General features: G+C 45.5%; 1 protein-coding gene across 2 annotated transcripts; it reads left to right on the top strand.

The window, feature by feature from the left end:
- The first annotated feature begins 361 nt into the window (after nt 1-361).
- Nucleotides 362-22,053, top strand: fam199x (family with sequence similarity 199, X-linked). 2 transcript variants are annotated; one of them, XM_052020815.1, is made up of 7 exons: nt 362-483; nt 6,565-6,765; nt 9,670-9,898; nt 10,710-10,862; nt 13,248-13,409; nt 14,201-14,455; nt 15,444-22,053. In XM_052020815.1, exons 2-7 carry the CDS (start codon nt 6,599-6,601, stop codon nt 15,612-15,614), a joined length of 1,137 nt encoding a protein of 378 aa, XP_051876775.1. In that variant the 5' UTR covers nt 362-483; nt 6,565-6,598; the 3' UTR covers nt 15,615-22,053. The 2 variants fall into 2 exon arrangements, with proteins under 2 accessions (XP_051876775.1, XP_051876776.1); XM_052020816.1 differs by lacking the exon at nt 362-483 and adding an exon at nt 3,396-3,419.
- The last annotated feature ends 2,442 nt before the right edge of the window (nt 22,054-24,495 follow it).

The following is a 24,495-nucleotide window of genomic DNA, read 5'->3' as shown; positions in this document are numbered from 1 at the left end:
TGTGGTGGGGGAGCCAGCACCCTGTGTGTGGGGCACTGCCTGTGGTGGGGGAGCCAGCACCCTGTGTGTGAGGGGCACTGCCTGTGGTGGGGGAGCCAGCACCCTGTGTGTGAGGGGCACTGCCTGTGGTGGGGGAGCCAGCACCCTGTGTGTGAGGGGCACTGCCTGTGGTGGGGGAGCCAGCACCCTGTGTGTGGGGGGCACTGCCTGTGGTGGGGGAGCCAGCACCCTGTGTGTGGGGCACTGCCTGTGGTGGGGGAGCCAGCACCCTGTGTGTGGGGCACTGCCTGTGGTGGGGGAGCCACCGCTTGGTCCGGGGAGTTTCCGGGTTGTTGTTGTCGGCTGCGCACCAACACCTGGCGGTCGGGCGGCCGCTGCTGCCCCCTGGCGGCTGGGCGGAGAGCGCGGGAGGAAGCGGCGGGGCGGAAGTGAGGTCAGCCGCGGGGACGGAGGCAGCGGGACGCGGGGCCGCGGTGGCGGCGGGTGAGTGAGTCCGGCGGCGGGAGCGGGGGGGACGGGCTCCGGGCTCCGGGCTCCGGGCGGTGTCCGTCCCCGGGGGGCCCGGCGGGTGTGCGGCCGGTGAGAGCGCGGTGTCCGTTCTCCCCTCCCGCCCCCCCTCCCCTCCCTCCCCTCCCTCCCCTCCTCCCCTCCCTCCCCCCCTCCCCTCCCCTCCCCTCCCCCCCCTCCCCTCCCCGCCCCCCCCTCCCCTCCCCTCCCCTCCTCCCCTCCCCTCCCCTCCCCTCCCCTCCCCCCCTCCCCTCCCCCCCTCCCTCCCCCCCTCCCCTCCTCCCCTCCCCTCCCCTCCCCTCCCCTCCCCCCCTCCCCTCCCCCCCTCCCTCCCCCCCTCCCCTCCCCCCCTCCCCTCCCTCCCCTCCCTCCCCTCCCCTCCCCTCCCTCCCCCCCTCCCCTCCCTCCCCTCCCTCCCCTCCCCTCCCCTCCCTCCCCTCCCTCCCCCCTCCCCCCCTCCCCTCCCGCCCCCCCTCCCCTCCCTCCCCTCCCGCCCCCCCTCCCCTCCCTCCCCTCCCTCCCCTCCCTCCCCTCCCGCCCCCCCCTCCCCTCCCCCTCCCGCCTCCCCCCCCTCCCCTCCCTCCCCTCCCGCCTCCCCTCCCCTCCTACCCCCTCCCCCCTCCCCTCCCTCCCCCTCCCCCCTCCCCTCCCTCCCCCTCCCCTCCCTCCCCTCCCCCTCCCCTCCCTCCCCTCCCCCTCCCCTCCCTCCCCTCCCCTCCCCCCCCCTCCCCTCCCTCCCCCTCCCCTCCCTCCCCTCCCTCCCCTCCCCTCCCCTCCCTCCCCTCCCCTCCCTCCCCCTCCCCTCCCTCCTCTCCCCTCCCTCCCCCTCCCCTCCCTCTTCTCCCCTCCCTCTTCTCCCCTCCCTCCCCTCCCCTCCCCTCCCTCACCTCCCCTCTGTCCCCTCCCCTCCCTCCCCTCCCCTCCCTCCCCTCCCCTCCCTCCCCTCCCCTCCCTCCCCTCCCCTCCCTCCCTCCCCTCCCTCCCTCCCTCCTACCCCCCTCCCGCCTCCCCTCCCTCCCCCTCCCCTCCCTCCCCTCCTACCCCCCTCCCGCCCCCCCTCCCCTCCCTCCCCCCTCCCCTCCCTCCCCTCCCGCCCCCCCCTCCCTCCCCTCCCGCCCCCCCTCCCCTCCCTCCCCCCCCGCCCCCCTCCCCCTCCCCCCCCGCCCCCCTCCCCTCCCTCCCCCCCCGCCCCCCCTCCCCTCCCTCCCCCCTCCCCTCCCCTCCCTCCCCTCTCCCTCCCCTCTCCCTCCCCTCTCCCTCCCCTCTCCCTCCCCTCCCTCCCCTCCCTCCCCTCCCTCCCCTCCCTCCCCTCTCCCTCCCCTCCCCTCCCCCTCCCCTCCCCCTCCCCTCCCCCTCCCCCTCCCCTCCCCCTCCCCCCTCCCCTCCCCCCTCCCCCCCCTCCCCCCCCCTCCCCTCCCCCTCCCCTCCCCTCCCCCTCCCCTCCCCCTCCCCTCCCCCTCCCCCCTCCCCCCCCTCCCCCTCCCCTCCCCCTCCCCTCCCCCCTCCCCTCCCCCCTCCCCTCCCCCCTCCCCTCCCCCCTCCCCTCCTCCCTCTCCTCCCCCTCCCTCCCTCTCCTCCCCCCTCCCCTCCCTCTCCTCCCCCCTCCCCTCCCTCTCCTCCCCCCTCCCCTCCCTCTCCTCCCCTCCATCTCCTCCCCTCCCTCTCCTCCCCCCTCCCCCCCCTCCCCCTCCTCTCCCCTCCCCCCCCTCCCCCTCCTCTCCCCTCCCCCCCCTCCCCCTCCTCTCCCCTCCTCCCCCCCTCCCCTCCTCCCCCCTTCCCTCCCTCTCCCCCCCTCCCCTCCCTCTCCCCCCACCTACCCTCCCTCTCCCCCCACCTACCCTCCCTCTCCCCCCACCTCCCCTCCCCCTCTCCCCCCACCTCCCGTCCCCCTCTCCCCCCTCTCCTCCCCCCCCGACCTCTCCTCCTCCACCCCTTTCTCCCCGATCTCTCCTCCTCCCCCCCCATCCCCCAACTTAGCCCTGGGCCCTCTGTCCGTGTGGGTGGGGGGTCCGGGGTTCCTGTCCCCCAACCCTAGCCCCGGGACCCAGCCCCAGGTCCTGTGGGTGGTGGGACCTCGGTCCCCGTCCCCCTCTCCCCTTCTCCCCAGCCCAGCCGCGGGCACCTGTGGCTGGTGGGTCCAGGGTCTCTGTCCTCTCCCAGACCCCCTCCCCACCCCCAGCCCAGCCCCGGGATCCAGCCCTAAGTCCTGTGGTCTGTTCCCCGCCCTCCCCTAGCCACAGACACCTGTGGGCGGTGTGATCTCGGTCCCTGTCCCCCTCTCTTCTCCCCTGCACCCCTCCTCCCCCCCCCCCTCACCCCAAGCCTAGCCGCCGATACCTGTGGGTGGTGGGGCCTCCCTGTGCTGGGTGGTCCGTGTGGGTGGTGGGTCTCTGTGCCCCCCCCTTCCCCCCCAGCCTAGCCCCTGGCACCTGTGGACCTGTGGGTGGTGGGTCCGGGGTCTCTGTGCCCCCAGGTCCTGTAGGTGGTGGGACCTCAGTCTGTTCCCTACCCTGTCACCCCCCCCCCCTCCCCCCGCAGCCGCAGACATCTGTGGGTGGTGAGACCTCCCTGCACTGGGCTGGTCCTGTGGGTGTTGGGACCTTCGTACCTCAGTCCCCGTGGGTGGTGGGCCCAGCGTTTCTGTCCCCCATCCAGCCTCCCAGCTTTGTCCCCCATTTAGCTCCAGGTCCCATAGGTGACGGAACATGGAACCTCTGTACTTCAGTCCCTGAGGGTAGTGGGACCTCGGTCTCTGCTTCCCCCACTCCCGCTTCAGTCCTGGGACCCTGTAAGTGGTGGCACCAGGGTCTCTGTGCCCTGATCCCAGCCCCAGTCTGTGTGGGTGGTGTGACCTCAGACCCTGTCCCCCTAGTGCCGTGCCTGGCCCAGGACAGTGACTCCCCTGCCCCAAGGTAACTGGAACCTCAAGCCCCAGGGCTCCCATCTGGTACCCTGGTCTGTTCAGCTGCGGCTGCTTGGGTTACCTCCAAACACCGTCTGAGGGAGGTGGGCCGGACTGAGGCTGGTGCGGTGGGTGGCACCTGCTGTCAGCCTTGACTCAGAGCCACATTCCACCCTCCTCCTCACCCCTGAGTCAGATGCTTGTGGGTTTGAGCTCGCATCCAGGGATGTGCTAGGGATCACACCTTCAAGGAGCTGACTCAGGCAGCCTCTGCTCTCTGATTCCATGAATAGTGATTTGTGAATTATGTCCGTGATCCAGACCACAGTCCAGAAGACTGTTTTCAATACACACCTGCTTAATGCTCCCTACTTGCAAGATTGAAAAGCATGCTGAAGATAATTTTTGTTAATCTTTATTAACTGTATTTTTGGCCTGTTATATCTTTAATGCAACCTCTTAAATCATCGTTGTAATTTCTGTGGGTACAGTGGTGGTACAATGGTTATGTTAATGGACTGGAAATCCAGAAGCTTGGACTCTTAGTCTATCAACCGGAGTTCAAGTCGCACTGTTATGACTAGAATTTAAATTTTGTTTATGACCTGAAATGAAAAGAGGCATGGTAGTGTAGCGGTTAGCATAACGCCTTATAGCGCCAGCAACCCGGGTTCAAATCCGGCCACTGTCTGTAAGGAGTTTGTATGTTCTCCCTGTGTCTGCGTGGGTTTCCTCCGGGTGCTCTGGTTTCCTCCCACATTCCAAAGACATACGGGTTAGGAAGTTGTGGGCTTGCTATGTTGGCGCCAGAAGCGTGGTGACACTTGTGGGCTGCCCCCCAAATCACTACGCAAAAAGATGTATTTCACTGTGTTTCGATGTACCTGTGACTAATTAAAAAAAAACTAATCATTAGTAATGAATACCACAAATCCACTGAATTGTCATAAAAATCTGGTTTATTAATGTCATTCAAATGAGGAAATCTTCCATCCTTCCCTGGTCTGGGTTCAGACTCCAGATCCAACAATATGGAGACCTGAGAGACTGCAGATGCTGGAATCAGGACCAAAACAACAAACTGCTGGGGGAACTTGCTGAGTACCAGTCTAGTGGGTTGTTTTGTCCTGGGTGTTTATAGAAAACTCACTGAGTTCCTCCAGCAGTTTGTTTTTTTTTGCTCCAACAATGTTGTTGACTCTCAAATGCCTTCTGGCTAGCAAACCACTCACTTTAAGGGCATTTAAAGATGGACAATGAATCTGGATGCCCAGATCTTAAAAAATGAGTAAAATGACAAAAGAAAATTTAGTAAAAATGTCACATCTTCACAAGTGGAACTGAAGGCAGAAAGATAACTATAAAGGCATCCTGGAAAGTTAATATGTCCAGCCTGTTAAGCCCAGACCAACCCTTCATTTGCTGTCTATGAGTGGGACTCCTGATCTGTGCTTCTATATAATGCGCAATGCTGTGATGCAAGTTCACCAAAGGTGTTCTCACTCCTATAAATATCACCTTATCAGTGCCAGATTATTTTTGGAGCCTGTTTAGGATAAGATGCATGGGATTTCTACAAATGATCTTTTTATGGAAGTGCTCTAACTGCGGTGTGCAATGCAATTACTAGCAGGAACCACAGTATGTTAGAAGTGTGGTCACTGTGATTTGAAACGAGCCTACTTTAGATAAAGTAAGAATCTCATTAAGTAGAAGGGAGAAATTAATACAAAACAACTTCCCATTTAGACATGGAGATTTTGTTAATTGCATTGAAGAACATAGGCAGATTAGTTTTACACAGATGTGATTTTTTTTTGGGGGGGCTGGCGTTCATGCTCGGAGACTTGCTATGCAAGTGGAGGAGTTGCCAGTCACGCGGACACCGTTGCACATAGCAAGGGATGGGGAAAACCTGTTGCATGAGATGGTCAAAGCTAACATACCAGCAGATGTCAGTTACAAATCCATTCCAGAAAGGGCCATAGACTGGAAACCAGACACCTGGTCACGTGTCCCTTTGATGTGTTTAGCATGGCCAGAAAGAATAAAGAGCTCTGCTTTTCATAAAACAGACTTAACATTTAGATTGGGCACGTACAGCAGTGAATGTGAGCTGGTATACATGTTCTTCATAAGATTTTTTTTCACAACTTTTTATCTCAGACCAATTTAGAGACATATTTACTTGTAATGTGTAATTATTTAATCTTGGGATGTTTCCATTGATTTTTGTTTATAATGCTTAAGCTGTTCTAGGTTACCAATACTTACAAAAAGTAAGTAAGATTGCCTTTTTAAGTTTGGTGTTGCTTTGCATGTACAATTGTCCAATGTGATTCAAAGGGACTAATTTATAGTGTAGGCAAATGTTCACTTTCAATTTAAAATGCAGAGTAATGTTAACCGCTAAAAATATATACAAAATACAGAGCATAAGACTTTTATTTGTAAAACATCCTTAATCCTTTTTGGAATGTTCCAAAGTATTTTACCACGAAAAAGTACTTTTGTGATTTGGTCATGGTTGTAACGGAAACACAGCTGACAGTTTGTCTGTTCCCACAAGCACTAATCCTATGGAGACACATGAGATTCCAGATGTTGGAATCTGGTCCTGATGCAGGGTTTCGACTCAAAATGTCAACAATTCCCCTCCCCCTACAGATGCTGCTCGACCTGCTGAATTCCTCCAGCAGTTTCTTGTAGCACTAATCCCATAACTACCAGAAAATCTAATGGAATTGGGTGAGAGGTAAACTTTTGTCAGAGTCATGGAGAGAATTCCCTTGTTCTGTATCAAAATAATTTCCTCAAACCATTCGCCCATCCAATAAGCAGGTTAATGTTTTTGTCAAAAAGATGACACGTTTCTGTGCCGTGCCTCAGTACCTGGAATGAGATTTGATCCCGCACTGCAGATGGGTGACATTTGTCCTGAAAATCTTTACTTTCCCAATACTATCAAATTGCAGATTAGAAAGCTCTCATTTAATTAATGCGTGTATGTTATAGTGAGAAAGAAATGAACAGGAAGATGCTTCTGAATTTTTGGCTCTTTCCTAAAATAGCAAATGCTGCAACAAAATATTTGTTTGGGTCCACCTTAACATTTATGGTATCACTGCAATCTTTTGAAACTTTTTTTTTGGCAGGTTTTATACCCGTACATCAATTATTTAACAAAAGATGTCGGATGATTTGTATGGCAAGTTCCTGGCACCGGATGAGCCATTTCCCTTGTTACCACAGAGGGGGCACACCAGTGATGTTGCCAGTCTTGATGTCAGTGACTTTGGGTGCCAGCTTTCATCGTGCCATAGAACTGACCCACTGCACAGACTCCACACCAACAGGTAGGTAATAGAGGTGAAACCATTGTTCTATATCCTTTGGTAATAATAGGAACGATTTTATTGTTCCACTGCTTGACAGTGAGATGGAGTCACGATTTGATGCTTGTTAAACTCCTTTTATGGAGTGTGCAGAAGGAGTGAATTTCCACTGGGAAAGTGGACTCTTCTACACATTTCATTCACACTAAAATTATTTCTGCAAGTTACTTAACATTGTGTTAAATAAATCTCTCTGGGTGCTGGTTCACAAATTTATTTACTCACACCTACTGGGCCCTGTGTTGTTTATAATATTTGCTGTTATAAAAAAAATCCGCAGAGTAAAACTGTTAACAGTTATTTGGCTTTTGACCCATATACTGAATTGGAGCCACATTAGGGTGTGTCCAGCTCAAATATTGTGAGAGCTCCTTGTTATGTGGACTTGATGACCGAGCCAACAAAGTTTATATTGATTTTCTGCCAGCAGCTTGTGTTGCCCGTTTTCCTTAAGTCTGGACCTGTGTGTTGCACTAGCCTGCAGAAATCTTATGAATCTCTTGGTTTGGGGGGGTGTGGGGGGGTAGTCTTGGGTTCTGGAATAAAGACGGTGTCTTTGGTGGTTCTGCTACTTGTGTTTTGGTCCTGATTGTTCGCATCAGAGAATGATTGTGTTGGTTGAGCTGGTTTCTAGAGAAGATATCACTTTGGAAGGCTGTGCAATTTATATTCCTGTGAAATGTGTAGAGGCACTTGAATGGCGCATTTGTGAATGGAGTGTTGCTGTTGTTCGGTTTTGCATCTTGTGGTATTGTCTTTTGTCAGGTGTTGTCTTTCTTCTAGCTGCAAGGTTTGACAAAGGAACCCAGTGTGAACTAGATGATGGTTAGAGCTGTTGGGCTGTTTCTAGAGTATTAAAATGACCACATGTAGCTGGGAAACAGAGTCTACAAATCTTTGTGGTGGTGCTGGTAGAGATTGGTGCTCAGCTACGTGTGGAACAGCAGGGGGACATTCAGCCTTGGGTTGATGCTGATCTGGTTCTTACCTATTGGTTTCATTTACCTTTACTGGACAATATCTCAGTCTCATTTTTGCAATTTTCAATCGTTCAGTGTTTTTAGGTGGGATTACTTCAGATTTCCACTTCTTGTTGTGTGCAGTAATGCTTCCTGGCATCCCTTTCAGTGGGCTTCCTACCAGAGGAAATAGTTTTTTTTAACCATGCTATAAATGTTTTCATTCACGTTAAATATCTCACTAGATAATTCGTAGTCTGTACTCAGGGTACTTGAAACCTGTTCAACATGTCCTGACAATCTAACTCTTAGCCCTGTAATAAAATTGGTGCACCCCTACTGTTCGCCTGCCAGTCTTTCCTTGCTGACATGTTTTCCAGCCTCCTTGAAATAGAGACCAGCGCTCATTAACACAGTCAATTTTGTATTTTTGTACTTCATTATAATTTCTATTTGTGTCTCTAAGTCTTCTGTAACAGTTCACATCTTGCCACTTAGCATTCCAGGTGGATGACCTTGCTTCACCACATTGCTCTCCATCTCTCACAGGTTTGCCCACTTTCCACTCCCATCTGCACTCTATACTGTGCCACCTAAACTGGAGGTGTTTTATAAGGTGACTGAAGTGTGATTAGCTGATGGCAAATGAATATAAAATGCCATTAGTACCAGTTTTTTTTTGCTTCCTCTACCAGTGATGCTGTTACCTGAATTAGTCTCAACAGATCAGTGCAGCACATATTTATACAGCTCACTTTCCTTTACTGGCACTGTCACTGATCTTGCAGTGCTTTAGGCTGAGAGTAGCAAAACATAATCATACAGCACAGAAGCAGTCCCTTCGGTTTGTTAAATCCACACCGACCATTAGGCATTTACACTGATCCTGCATTAATTACATTTTTATTTTTCCCTATGTTCCCGCCAATTCCTTCCCAGATTCTACTAATTGCCTACACACTAGGGGCAATTTACACTGGGCCAATTAACCTTCCAACTGACACATTTTAGAAACCAGAACCCCTGGAAGCAACCCACACAGTCCAGGATAATGGTGCTGTCTGTGTGGAGTTTGCATGGATGGCAGGATTGAACCTAGGCTGCTGGAGCTGTTGGCACTGTGCAGCCTCAGAGCATGACCTTTATTTTACTTTTTTTTCAAGGTGGTGTCCAAGCAATTCCTGGAACCTCCAGGATCCAATGAGAACTGGGCTGGGGGGGTACTTGCTGTGAATGTGAAGGAGAGGGGGAAAACATTTTGAGTTACATGGGGGAGAAAAAAGAATTCCTACTTGTTTTGGTTATTCATATACTGCTGAGTTGCATTTATATTGCAGTATTTCCTCACTGAGGATACATTGCAAAGGAATTGCCGATGGTTTAAGCTCTTGCCTGAACCAGAGCATGTTAATGTGTTTGAGATACTTTTATTAATGAATTATATTGTCTTATCACTCATGATCAAACTAATGATCAAAAGAGGCTGCAGAGGGTTGTAGATTCAGCCAGCTATTTAATGGGCACAACCTTCTGTGCCATCGAGGACATCTTCAAGAGGCGGTGCCTCAAGAAGGCAGCATCCATCACTAAGGACCCTCACCATCTGGGACGTGCCCTCTTCTCATCACTACCATCGGTGAGGAGGTACAGAAGCCTGAAGATCCACACTCAACGATCCAGGATCAGCTTCTTCCCCTCCGCCATCAGATTTCTGAACGGTCCCCGACCACTACCTTGTTATTCCTTTTCTGCACTATTTATTTTTGTAACTTAGAGTAATTTTTATATCTTGCACTGTACTGCTGCCACAAAACAACAAATTTCACAACATATGTCAGTGATAATAAACCTGATTTTGATTCCAATGCTTTCCAGAAACTTTTAGAAGTGTTTTATTTGAGTACAGATGGAACCTGACTTCTTGTGGAACGAGTGTCGCGAGCTCCGAATGCAGCGAGGAACTCTTTTCATCAGTTTCATGTGGCGATCAGGAGGACTGTTACTCCTTGCTGGATGATCAGGAATTCACTCAGAATGCATCCTTTGACCTCTTTCCAGAGGGTAGTGTCTGCAGTGATGTGTCTTCCTCGATCAGTACCTATTGGGATTGGTCTGACAGTGAATTTGAGTGGCAGGTGAGCTTAAACAAATCTCTGCCTGCAATTGTAGAATTAAAGGTGTATTCAGCTCAACATGCTATTTGGCCTATATTGCATGTGCCATTTCCTTCAAAGAACTCTAGTTAGTTTCACTCACCACGTCTGGAGATTATTCTCTTCAAGTCCAGACCTTATTCCCTTTTGAAGTTATCGATTCTGCTTCCACCATCTTTTGAGGCAGCTTATTACCTAAAATATCTCATATCTCCTTTGGTTCCTTTGCCTTCTGTCCATTAATGCCCAACCCTTTTATCAAAGGAAACAGTTTATTTTGATTCATTCTATTAAAGTAAACTTTTAATAATTACACTAATGTTGAGATTAATTATGCTAAATTGGAGAAAGGTAAGAAATATAGCCAGTTGGGCATGTGAATATTCTAACTCAGTGAGGAATCAGCATCTTCAAATGATGGGTGGAAAATGATGTTAACCAGTTTTTTCTTGGAAAAGAAATGCTTGGCACTCTGTGTGTAGTAAGTTGTCAGTTTTCAGACATTAAATATTGAGTAAATTACTGTAAAATACCCACTGTTTGTATAACTTCACCCATTTCCAATTGTTGCTTTGAAAAGTTGAAATGCTCCTTGAAAGTAGTATGTTGACTGCATCCTTTCTGTTTGGAGAATTATTAATTACAGTTGCGCCATTGAGTTTGAAGTGCATTACAGTTAAAATCTAACCCCATTCCTGATCTTAAACGTGTGGCAGTGTCGCATTTCGCAGGTCAGTGTTTTGAACCTCTGTCTTATTAGTTTGTTCTTAAAATTTACCATTTTCTTTTGAAGCTGGCAAGCAGTGATTTTGCAAGTGGAAGTGATGTCTTGTCTGATGTGGTTCCCAGCGTCACTAGTTCTCCGTGCCCAGCTCTAAAGAGAAGAAATAAGCAGCACAGAAGCTTGGATGAGCTTCCGTGGAGTGCAATGACCAATGATGAGCAGGTATCTGGGCTTTCCTTTTACACTTTCTGTGGTGTGATTGAGCAGTGGTTATGTTACTGGGTTAGCAATCCAGAAATTTTGGAGTAATGATTCAGAAACATGATTGTTTGAATAAATTTTGTATTCATAAGGATGACCATAGCCATGTCTCCTAGGGAAGAGATTTGAGATCTTTGATCTATGCTTGACTCTTAAGTATCCTCTGAAATACCTGAACAAGCCATTCAGTTCATAGGATGCTCACATCCCATGAATAATTTTTTTTACAAATGAAATTTACTATAGCACCGTTTACTAATTACGTACTGGATTGTACCGGTTGTGTTTCACTGTGTAACAAAAGCAGCTCGTACAACCTGGTCATTCATAGATTTTTTTTTCAAGGATATATATTGTATGACATAGAGTCAAAAGCTATACAGCATGGAAACAGGCCCTTCGGCCTAACTTGTCCATGCCGACCAAGTTGCCAAACTGAGCTGGTCCCATAATATGTTCACTTTTGAACTCAACATTGGGATCCAATAAGTTAAAATTTAAAAGAAAAGCGATTTTAATGGGATGGGGAACTATAGTGCTAAAAAGTTCCAATTATCTGGTCATTTGAATGAAGCCACCTTAGAACAGCAATGTTAGCATGAACTAGGGCATTTTTGACTGTGCCACATATAAAGTAGTCTGTCAGGTTTTATAGTAAAAATGATCACTTCTCAGTGCCTTGAAGATTGCAATTCAATCTCTTTAAATTGTATTTGTGGAATAATGTTTTCCATAAGTTTTCAATTTGAATTGGGTTTGTTAGATCTATTTTTCGCTCCTGAAAACGTTGATGCCCCAGGCAAGCAAGAATTACAGTTAAATAATTTATAACACTAAAGTTTTTATAAGATTTTGATAGAGCCTTAAATTGACTCGGACACAATCAATCTTTGCTATGGTACAAATGGCAATTGCACTGTTGGCTAGTTTTATCTGTAGAGTTCAAAGTTTTGCATTTAAGGAAACCTTGCCAATTTTTATGCTTTCCCAGAGTTGTGTTTTTCAACATTAAAAATCACAATAATTCCACGAGAAAACCTTAATTCTGTAAGTTGCATTACTAAGGGCAGGAAAATCTGCCCCTTCTACAGGTGAACATTTAATCCTTCAAACCACATCACAATTTTCTGAAAGCAACCATCTGATGGTCTTCACGATGCTATTTACAATGTGTTTCTTACATTACAACTGTTGCTTCATTTCGGAACTGCTTAATTGGCTGTAAATTGCTTTGAGACATCCTGAGACCATGAAAGTTACTGTAAGTGAGGAAGTCCAGCTTTTGTTCGTCAGTCTTGAGTTAAAAAAGGCCCTGTAACAGAACAGGTATCATTTGTAGGTCAATACAAATCAATTTTTCCAACATATCCTAATTATTTGATAGTTCTTTCTCCTTTCTCGTGATTCTGTAAGTTTTAAAGTTGGGATGTAGAGGTGTCAGAGGATGTGGAAATGACTGGTTGTGGGTTTTAAAAAGTAACGATATTGGACTAAGCACCACTGCTATTTCAATGAGTTCTGGCCAATTAGTCTCCTTTAATGCTGCAAGATGCCATGATCAAATCTAAAATTAGGAATTTCCTGCCATGAATAACACTATTTCCCCTTTTTAAACAAAAATCTGGGGTACCCTTCATTTAAAACTGATGAAGGTACCGTCTTTCAGACTCATTTAGTCAGCAGATGAAGCTGTTGCTGGTTGGCAATTCCATAGAGAATCACCAACTAGCTACAGTGTAAGCATCGCTCACTCCCATCCATTGCAACACGGAAGTCGGGAGCATGGTTACCGGTTAGCGTAATGCTATTACAGCGCCAGTGACCTGGCTTCAAATCCGGCCACTGTCTATAAGGAGTTTGTACGTTCTCCCCATATCTGCGTGGGTTTCCTCCGGGTGCTCCGGTTTCCTCCCACATTCCAAAGACATACGGGTTAGGAAGTTGTGGGCATGCTATGTTGGCGCCAGAAGAGTGGCAACACTTGCGGGCTGCCCCCAGAGCACTCTACGCAAAGATGCATTTCACTGTGTGTTTTGATATACATGTGACTAAGAAATCTTATCTTAACCTCTCCCTATAACTCGGACCCTTGAGTCCTGGCAATAACCTCATAAATCTTTTCTGCATTCTTTCCAGCTTAGTGGCATTCCCCCTCACCACCCAACATCCCCAGAATTAATTGAAAACCACGTTTATGGAGTACAACCAGAAGAAAAATAAACTGCAAAACTAAAATCTTATAATGCATTGGTTGTGTTAATAATGTAAAGGGCCACGACCTGTTCAAACGCTACATCAGTTAGGACTTGTTAATGTTAACCTTCTTGCTGTCTTTACTTGTTTCAGGTTGAATATATTGAGTACTTGAGTCGTAAAGTGAGTACAGAAATGGGACTCCGGGAGCAGCTTGACATTATTAAAATCATTGACCCAAACGCTCAGATTTCACCCACGGATAGTGAATTTATAATTGAACTCAACTGTCTGACGGACGAGAAATTAAAGCAGGTAAATCTTGACACGTAATGAAAGTCATGTATTTGCCTGAAGATGAGAATGATGTTGTTACTTTTACCCTTTATTATAGAGACAGAAACATCTTTGCCTTTAACGAGAAGTGTTTGGTTACTACTTAGAATTCATAGAATCATAGAACAGTACAGCACAATTAACTTCCCACCCATTACTTTAAAGCCATGCCCTCTCGTATTGCGCATCAGTGCCCTGGGAAAGAGGTGCTGGCTGTCCACTCTATCTATTCCTCTTAATATTTTGTACAGCTCTATCATGTCTCCTCTTATTTTCCTTTTCTCCAAAGAGTAAAGCCCTAGCTCCCTTAGTCTCTCCTCATAATGCATACTCTCTAAACCAGGCAGCATCCTGGTAAATCTCCTCTACACCCTTTCCAACGCTTCCATATCCTTCCTATAATGAGGCGACCAGAACTGGACACAGTACTCTAAGTGTGCTCTAATTATTATTAATATTACTAATGCTATTATAATCTATTGAACTTCACTAGAATTGTGCATGAATCTCCCAGAGTAATGGGTGGGAAGTTCAAGGGAGATATCAGAGGAAGGTTTTTTATGCAGAGGGTGGTTGGTGCATGTAATGCGCTGCCTGGGGCAGTGTTGGAGGCAGGTACATTGGTCAAATTCAAGAGATTACTAGATAAGCATATGGAGGAATTTAAAATAGAGGGATATGTGGGAGGAAGGGGTTAGATAGTCTTAGGTGCACATTTGTGGTGCGTGGTATGAGTGACCAGCCCAATTGACACACCGTATCTCGTTTAGGTGAGGAATTACATTAAAGAGCATGGTGCCCGCCAGCGATCTGTGCGTGAAAGCTGGAGAAGAGGGAGTTACACAGGCTGCGGGGTCGGTGGTCTGAGTGGGGCCAGTAGCAGCAGTGCCAGCTTGGTAAGTTCAGCAAGCAGCAGTGGATCCAGTGGCAGCAACTCTGCGTCTGCTTCAAGTGCCAACATGAGCCGGGCTCACAGTGATAGCAACCTGTCCACCAGCGCCGCTGACAGGATAAGAGACTCGAAGGTAAGAGACCATTATTTAGAAACAATCTTATCTCCTCTGTCATTGCAAGGTTCAATATTGTTTCATTATTCATGCGTCCAACACCACACTCCTGAATCAGACACAGATGTAATATTTAGGGATACACTCTCTGAAGAATTGATGAGTTGTGTGGTACCTCTTGGTTGACCATGTTGCCCAAGCATTGTCCGTTTCATTGTTAAGTTTTCTTGCTGTACCAAATTTCCTGGAGGTACACTCCTGCTTTTATAACCCTATGGCTACTATGCTGTAGGATTTAGAACAGCACAGCACAGGAACAGGCCCTTTGGCCCACAATGTCTGCACCCAACACGATACCAAATTAAACTAAATTTCTTCTGTTTACACATCCCTCTGCCTCCATTCCCTGTATATTTATGTGTCTATCTAACAGCTTCTTACCTTCTACTGCTTCCACTAGTCCCCCAGCAGCCCATTCTAGGGACCTACCACTCTCTGTGTATATATCAAAAAAAATTATTTCCCCACACATCTCCTTTAAACTTTCCCCCTCTCACCTTAAATGCATGTCCTCTAGTACTGACATTTCTGCCTTGGGAAAAAGATTCTGTCTACCCTATCAATGCCTCTCATAACTTTATAAACTTCTATCAGGTCTCCCCTCAGCCTCCAACGCTCCAGAGGAAACAACCCAACTTTGTCCAATCTCTCCTTCTAGCTCATATCCTCTAATACAGGCAGCATCCTGGTGAACCTCCTTCTGCACCCTCTCCGAAGCCTTCACATCCTTCTTGTAGTGGGGTGACCAGAATTGCACAAGAACTCTTAAGTAGGACTAACTAAAGACTTGTGTCGTTTCTAAACTTACTACCAATAAACGTGGTCTTCTGAGTATTTTTGGAAAACCAAGTCTTTAAAGTGGATAGATGTGGTGTGGCAATTGGTAACTTCCCTTCTACTGTTCTCGTTCTCTCTCCCTCACCCCAACTCCACAACGGTTTGGCAGAAGCGATCCAAACAGCGCAAACTGCAACAGAAAGCAATGCGTAAGCGCCAGTTGAAAGAACAGCGCCAAGCAAGGAAAGAGAGACTGAGCGGGCTCTTCCTGAACGAGGAAGTGCTCTCCGTGAAGGTGGCTGAGGAGGACCACGAAGGAGATGTGGACATATTAATGTGACCAAATGTAAAATAGCAATATATATTGAATTTAAAAGATAGTGGATTATCTAACCAGTGGGAAAGCTGGAGCTGAAAGTTGAGACACAAGCTAAAAGGGGCTGATTTCTGTTTACAATTTAACATTGTGTACTTTGTTTTTAAAACAACTTGGTAATTCTATAAAGCTGCTGAAACATTAATTTGTATAGAAAATGTTAAGTGTAGTTCAGTCTGTAAGATATCCAAATGACCTGGCGAGAACAGTATGCTTTTGAAACTATATATATTCCTATGACACTAACGTGTGCACTATTTTAGTAGAAATATATTTCATTTTTTTGTGCTTTGCTGTGGTATTTGAAATATTGCCTGTGGACTGTATATAGATATTATATATCAGGATATTTCATGTTTTGTTACAAATATTGTGTAAATCCTATGAAACTTCGGAAATTCAGCAACATCTGACAATGACTGTCACTAGTGCATTTCTTATCTGAATCACCAGACTGCATGATTAATCCAGTCAACTTTTGCCAATTTTATCGATACAATCCATTTTGTTCTGGTTGCACTTCGTCTAAGTTGGATCAGTTGAATCTGTTTGCAAGAATTGGGACAAACAAATTACTTTATAGAGAAAAAAATCTGCTTTGTTTTATATTAACAGAACTGACTTAGAAAATAATAGGATAGAATTTTGTTTAAAAAGTAAGGCTGCTTACTCCAAAACCTATTTTTACTCACAACTGATCGATCTGTGTTGTCATCAATGAATAGAATCCAAAGTCACTCCTTGTGAAACAAAATGCTGGCAATGGTTACAGAGCTGTTAGTAATGCGTAACATCTTGGAAACCACCAGCACTCTAGCCTATTGTTCAGACATTGGAGTGACATTCATGACAATTGTAAGTCTTGACTCCAGTGGATCCTGCTTGGAGTTAGGGTGTTGTCACCAGAGTGGCTGAGAATGGAGACTCAGTTAGTGAGCCTACTGTCATAAACATCCCTGCTAACCGAACAGAAAAATAAAAGGAACATCTCATTGGTTTTCTGCAGAGATGACTTCACTCCCCTCCTCCACTGAGACACTTGCTTTCCTTCTCTCTTCACTGCATTAGGGTATAAGCTGCAGTATAAAGGGGGGAGAAATAGCTTAATGTCCTTTTGTGTACAGTACTTCTGATATAGGTCAGTATATATTTGCAGTGCTGTACCTGTAAGGACTGTACACTAGGTAGATGTATTCGTGCATAAGGTAATTGAAAATTGCTTGCTTTCATGTGTGAAGGAAAAAATGCAGAAGCATTTGTGGACCATGTTGGATTTTAATTTAACAAGGTAATCACTGTGCTCTAGTGAGCAAAGATTTGTGGCCTTTAATGCCTTTTAGTTACCCTTCACTGCATTTTTAAAATCTTGCCTTGTGACTTTTGTTGCAAATAACTGATATTTGTTGAACCTAAACAAGATGACTGGCTAGTCAGGTGCAAAATTTACATTAAATGAGTAGTTTGATTTTGGATATGGATTTGTACTATGATTTCTTGAATAGTTGAATTACGCAAAACTCGTACTTGAGTTATTTTGTGTTTGAGTTCATTGTCTCAGGTTTCTGAATAATTCTCAGGGTAAAAGCTGGGTTAAAAGCTAGGCGTGTGTTGTGTTGGGTGCAAATTACTCCTGTAGCTGTATCACAAGAGCCATCAGATGCAATTAGGTGCAACACTCTTGGTGACATTAGATCCACAGCGTTGTTCATCAGTCTGGTATCTTCAAGGCAGTGCTTTGTGTGAATGTTTCCTCTAGCCTGCCCTTGCCTATTTCCGTAAATTGGTTTATTATCGTCACAAGTACTGAGGTACAGTGAAAAACTTTGTTACATACAGATGACCATACAGATCATTTCGTTACAACAGTGCATTGAGGTAGTACAAGGGAAACCAATAACAGAATGCAGAATAAAGTGTTACAGAGAAAGTGCAGTGCAGGTAAACAAGTTGCAAGGCCATAAGTTCAAGTTACTTTATTGTCATTCACCCATATGCTATAAAAACACATGGTGGAACAAGACGTCGTTTCCCCCAGACTCTCACAACAGAGGACATACATAAAACAGAAGACATACAATAAATGCAGACAAAAAAATTGCAAGTACAAATCATGTAAAAAATGGTATATACAGAATACAATTTAGTATTCTGAATGAGTAGACTGAGGTCAAGAGTCCATCTTATCATACTAGGGCACCATTCAATAGTCTTATAACAGCAGGATAGAAACTGTCCTTGACACTGTGGTACGTGTTTTCAGGTTTTTGTATCTTCTGCCTGATGGGAGAGGAGAATGTCCAGGGTGGGTGGGGTCTTTGATTTTGTTAGCTGCTTTACTGAGGCAGTGAGAAGTATAGACAGAATCCATGGAGGGAAGGCTGGTTTCTGTGATCTGTTGAGCTGTGTCCGCAACTCTCTGTGGTTTCTTGCGGTTCCGGGCAGAGCAGTTGACATACCAAGCCATGATGCATCCTGATAGGATGCTTTCTATGGTGCATCTATAAAAGTGTCCGTAACTATCTCCAACTACGCATACCTTGCATCTCTGAGCTCATTGAGGGCAGGATAATGTTCATTGCCGCACTATTGTCAACTCTGTTTTCAGTTGGTTTGGTCATAAGGGCATAAGATTATAAGAAATAGAAATGGGCTCCTCATGCCTGCTTTGTCATTTGATAAGATGATTGATTTTCCACTTCATTGACACTTTCTGATGTTCCCCCATACCCTTTGATTCCCTTAATATCTAATTAGTTTCTGTCTTGAATATAGTCAGTCCCTCCACAGCCCTCTTGGGTAGAGAATTCCAAAGATTTACTAACCTCAGTATAAATTCTCAACTGTGTCCTGAATGTCTGATCTCTTTGATGCCTGGTTCTAGGCACACCAGCCATGCATAACATCAGCTCCACATCTACCCTGTCGAGCCTCTTAAAAAAACTTTGTATGTTTCAAAGAGTTCTCTAATCCTAAAATTTAGGAATATAGGCCTGGTCTCTATGATATCCCAGGAATCAATCTGGTGAACCATCACTGTGTCTCTCTATTTAAAATACCATTCCTTCGGTAGGGTATCTCTTGTATAAACTCCTCTTGCAATAAAGGTCAACGTATTGTTTGCCTTCGTGATTGCTTGGTGAGCTTGCGTATTTTCATTGATTCAAAGCAAGGGCACTCTGTGCATCTTTTGAATCTCTCAATTTTTTCCACCAATTGAGGATGGTGTTATAATTTTCCAAGTTGTATTCCATCTACAGCGTCAATGTTTAGCTTGTGTGTATGTTTGGAAGCATCTTTACACCCTCTTTATAGCCCACACCACTATTATCTGCTTTTGCCTCTTCATCTTTTTGCCTTTCTTTAAAGATGTCCCTTAAAACCTACCTCTTTGGTCACCTCCCTAAAAGCTGTTTGCATGGCTCAATGAAAAAGATGTTGCTCCCAATTAGGAAAGATTTGGAATATCCTTGTGGGGACAAATCAATTTGTATAGAGCCAGAGTCAAGTTTATTGTCATATGCACACGTACACATATGCACAGGTGCAATGAAAAACTTATGTGCAGCAGCATCACAGGCTCATAACATCATATAAGCAGCATTCACAAGAACAACAAATTATACATAATTTTTGCAAGAAAAAAAGCACAATGAGAACAAAGAAAAACAAAGTCAATTTTAGTGCAAAGTAATCAGAGTGGTCATAGTTGTTGCTAAACTGTAGTGGTGATTAGGGTTGTGCAAGTTGGTTCAAGAACCAAATAGTTGAAGGGCAGTAGTTGTTCTTGAACCTGGTGGTGTGGGACTTCAGGCTTCTGTACCTCCTGCCCGACGGTAGCTGTGAAAAGATGGCATAGCCTGGATGGTGGGGTTCTTTGATGATGGATGTTGCCTTCTTGAGGCAGCGCCTCCTGTAGATACTTCCGACGATGGGGTGGGATGTGCCCCACTGCTACTGAGTCCACCAGAGCTGTGAAATAAAAATGTTATGCCCATGCTACTTGTATCTTGTGATCAGGTCTCCATATAGTGAGGTAGCCAGAGGACCAAATCTTCAGAGAAACTGGAAATGTGATATAAGGGGACTTTAATTACTGGAATATCAGTATAAATGATAGAATGAAGACTGAGGGGAAGAATTTCTGAAGTGCATTCCTTTACTGGCATTTTCTCAGTCCAGCTTGTAAGGAGGCGTTGGTGGAACTTGTGTGGGCAAGGAGCCAGACAAGTGTCTGGGAGAGCAGGAGTAAAAGTGATCATTTTATCATAAAGTTTAGATCAGTGCAGTGAAATGAGGAACAATTAAGGTTGAGATTCTAAATTGGAAGGGGGCGAATTTCAATAGGGTGAGAAGGGACCTATCCAGGGTAATATGGAACCAAAGATTAACAGGTGAAGATGTATGGAACAATGAGAGAGCTTTGAGAATATACTTGAATTAATTGAGTTTATTGTCATGTGCACAAGTACAGTGAGGTATGGGTACGATGACAAACTTGCAGCAGCATCACAAGCATGTAGGTACAGACAATACACAGAATATAAATTATACCATACAGTGACCAAAAGACTGCAGAAGCAAGACAGAGCAAAAAAAACCAAAGGCACAACCGAAGACAAGTCCATAGTAGTTCAAGAGGTGGTGCATTATGTTGCGTTACGTGTATTCCCAGAAGAGGAAAAGATTGAGGAACCAAAGCCAGGAGAGCAAGAGAGATAGACTTCATGAAGACGTGGGAAAAAAAATGATCTATGATGCACGTCAGAGGATTTAATTTCTTTAACATTGTTAACGGTGGTGTTTCCCAAGGGTAAGTTCTAAGATGACTGTTTGTTTTGACATGTACAAATGAATTGGAGATTATACACGGTCATAACAGGTTTGAAGAGTTGTAGAATGGTATAATATGAAAACAGGCCATTCATCCCAACTCATCCATGCCGACCAGTAGGCACCTTTCCATATTAATTCCATCTCCTGGCACTTGGTCCATCGCCTTCCATGCCTAGGCGGTTGAAGTGCTCATCAAGACATTTCTTAAATGCAGTCAGTGATCCAGCTTCAACCACTTTCTCAGGTAGTGGATTCCAGGTACTCACTACTCTCTGGGTGAAGAAGGTCCTCCTCATATCTCCCTTCTCAATCTCTTCTCCCTTACCCTAAATCTATGTCCTCTGGTTTTATCTACCTCTCATGTAGGGAGAAGTTTCCTGCAGTCTATCTTATCCATACCCTTAATAATTTTATATACCTCAGTCATGTCCCCTCTAAACCTCTTCTGCTCTGAGGAGAACAGATGTAGCTTCTCCAGTCTCTCCTCATTACTGAACTGCTCCATCCCAGGCAACATCCGGGTGAATCTTCTCTGTACCCTCTCCAGCACTATCATATCCTATAGCATGGTGACCAGAACTGCAGGCAGTACTCCAACTGAGGTCTGGCCAAGGTTCTATAAAGTTCCTCCCTACTCCTGTATCCAATGCCCCGACTAATGAAAGCCAGCATCTCGTATGTTTACCTAACCACATTACCTACCTGTGTTTCCCTTTCAAAGATCTATGGACTTTTTGGACAAGCCCTTCATTCCTGCAATCATTCTTGTGAAAATGTTAGTCAGCAGATCCATAGAAACCTTCTCTTGGACACCCCTCATCTACATGAAATGAGAAGCCAGTTTTCTCCTTGCTAAATATGAAAACAAGTGGTTAGCTCTGATCGTCAATGATTTCCAATTTTCCTGTAAGTACAGACATTTTTGAAATGTTACAACGGCTACCTTTGTTAATTTTACAAACTGATATGTAAAACTTTCACACCGAGTCAGGTCAAACAGAATCTAAGTGGGAAGTAATTGATCACAGCCTCTGACTTTCCAACCATATTCATATATTTTTTAAGTCACAAACCTTTGGCCTATTATGATTATTTGTAGGAATATATCACTTCTGTTGACACACTTACTCATTACTGAAGAAACTGAGCGTTCAATCTGATTTGTTAATTACCTCTCGGCTTTATCTCTGTTATAACAACACATTAATCCTACTCTTCTGCGATTTTAATCTGAAATATTGGCTGATAAAGCAGGAATCATTTGCAAGGATTGCCAAATTGGGCTTTCATCACCCTTGCAAATGTATTGGTGATGTGTTATTTTTACCACATCTGTTGATAGGTTCAATATGCAGCAAACTTGTCCTGCGAATTGCTGTAATTTGTCTTAAACACATGGATTCATTCGTATATTTGCACAGTGCAGTGATGGATGCTGAAAGTGCTTGGATATGGATTGTAATTCATTTTTGCTTTATTGCACACAAATTTCCTGTGTACTTTGATGGTTTATGTTTAGATTTGCAGGATAGAAATGACATTAGCTTGAATAAATCCATTATTCCTTTGAGTCCTGATAATCTGATTTTTTGTAATGGAAGCATGGCTTTAATATGTAACTTGGTAACATTGATTTTTGACCAGTCTTTATGAAGCTGGAACCTCTGACTCACCTGCTATTAGTGCCATTATACAATGCCATTTTCTTCCACATTTGTTTAACTACATTGACACAGTATAGTCAATATGCAAGCATTATGCATTATTTAAAAGACTACAAATCTCCCTGATAATGTTCCTATTATTAATGTGATGTTTATAAACTTACTTTTATAAATGATAAGTCTCTGCTATGATACCACCATTCTCTATGTGTAAAAACTTGAAAGAATTATACAAGAGGAAAGGCTGATCCATCTCCAGATTGCATTATCTAACACAGTTTAAAACACATTTACTTAAAAGGAACAGTATTGTTCTACCAAATGTAATCTTATTTTTTGCTTCTGCATTTTCTCAATTAAAAAATTCATCTTTGGTCACCAGTACTGAATACGTGCTGGACATAAACCTCTTCCCACATTCAGTCCTGTTGAAGTTAATGGAGCTAAGTATTAGGGAGGTCATTGTAACCAGCAGCCAATAAAGCTGCACGTTGATGAGTGAACAAAGACTAATTTTTGCCACGGTTGTGACTCTCAATACCGATCTTTCTATACTAAGGATTTTTGATTACTATTACCACTGCTGCACTTACAAAAACTGGAGGTAGGAAGCAGGCAATTTGGCCCAGGGTGTATAGGTCTAATCTACTTAATCTTTCCTCATATAATCAGTAATCAAACTAGTTAACCCATACAAGTATATCCTCAAGTAGGGAGACCAGACCTGCGCACAGACCTTATGAAAACAGGTTGAGTGAACTCGGCCTTTTCCCCTTGGAGTGACGGAGGATGAGGGGTGATCTGATAGAGGCGTATAAGATGATGAGAGGCATTGATTGTGTGGATAGACAGAGGCTTTTTCCCAGGGCTGAAATGGTTGCCGCAAGAGGACGCAGGTTTAAGGTGCTGGGGGAGTAGGTGTAGAGGCGATGTCAGGGGTAAGTTTTTTACTCAGAGAGTGATGAGTGCGTGGAATGGGCTGCCGGCAATGGTGGTGGAGGCGGATACGATAGGGTCTTTTAAGAAACTTCTGGATAGGTACATGGAGCTTAGAAAAATAGAGGGCCAAATGGGTAAGCCTAGTAATTTCTAAGGTAGGGACATGTTCAGCACAGTTTTGTGGGCCGAAGGGCCTTAATTGTGCTGTAGGTTTTCTATGTTTCTAATACTTCCGACGTGGTCTTACTAGGACTTTATGTAACAAGAGCAAGACATTTCTACTTGTGTACTCAAATCTTCCTTCATTAAAGGCCAACATATTGTCTGTTGTATAAATAGCACCCACGTTAGGCTGTTTGGAAAATAGAAATTTGCCCTACGGAATTCACATATCACCACCCAAAAATTGGAGATACGCAACAAACTGTTCTTATGGTATTTATGTGGGAAAAAATAAATACGAAATGCAAAAGAAACAACATATGTAGTCAATCTTTATTGTTAGTTACTCAATGCTGTGGGGCAATAAGATTTGGGTATCAGAATCAGATTTATTATCATTGACATATGACGTGAAATTTGTTTTGCAGCAGCAGTACAGTGCAAAGATATGAAAATTACTATAAATTACAAAATAAATAAGTAGTGCAAAAAAAAGGAATAATGAGGTAGTGTTCACGGGTTCATGGGTCGTTCAGAAAGTTGACATCACTGTATTGATTAGGTTGGAGGTCATGGGCAAGTCCTTCCTTTGTCACACACTCTGCAGTCCAAGGACCTGTGAACGGATGCCTCAGAGTGCAGTGCTGCCATGCTTTTTTAAGATGAGATAAGATATCTTCACATGTACATCGAAACACACAGTGAAATGCATCTTTTGTGTAGAGTGTTCTGGGGGCAGCCCGCAAGTGTCGACACGCTTCTGGCACCAACATAGCACGCCCACAACTTCCTAACCCATACGTCTTTGGAATGTGGGAGGAAACCGGAGCACCCGGAGGAAACCCACGCAGACACACGGGGAGAACGTACAAACTCCTTATAGACAGTGGCCGGATTTGAAGCCAGGTCACTGGCGCTGTAAAGCGTTATGCTAACCGCTACACTACTGTGCCCTCTGCAAGACGTTTTCTCTGATGTGCTGCACTGTGGGAAGCCACAGTAGTCAAGGCCAATTCCCTAAAGTGATCCTTCGGCCTTTACTCCACTAAGTCAAGATAAGATCTTTATTAGTCACATGTATATCGAAACACACAGTGAAATGCATCTTTTGCGTGGAGTGTTCTGGGGGCAGCCCGCAAGTGTCACCACACTTCCGGCACCAACATAGCGTGTCCACAACTTTCTAACCCGTACGTCTTTGGAATGTGGGAGGAAACTGGAGCACCCGGAGGAAACCCACACAGACA

The sequence above is a fragment of the Pristis pectinata genome, chromosome 8 (assembly GCF_009764475.1).
Source record: "Pristis pectinata isolate sPriPec2 chromosome 8, sPriPec2.1.pri, whole genome shotgun sequence".
Classification (NCBI taxonomy): Eukaryota; Metazoa; Chordata; class Chondrichthyes; order Rhinopristiformes; family Pristidae; genus Pristis; species Pristis pectinata.
Note: the sequence above shows the minus strand (reverse complement) of the source record. Positions and strands in the feature narration are given on the sequence as shown.

Bases quoted from the DNA above. Each gene is read 5' to 3' on its own strand.
- fam199x (XM_052020815.1), top strand. From the start codon at position 6,599: ATGTCGGATGATTTGTATGGCAAGTTCCTGGCACCGGATGAGCCATTT. The intron at 10,863-13,247 runs GTATCTGGGCTT...TACTTGTTTCAG, and splicing joins CAATGACCAATGATGAGCAG to GTTGAATATATTGAGTACTT. The intron at 13,410-14,200 runs GTAAATCTTGAC...TATCTCGTTTAG, and splicing joins CGGACGAGAAATTAAAGCAG to GTGAGGAATTACATTAAAGA.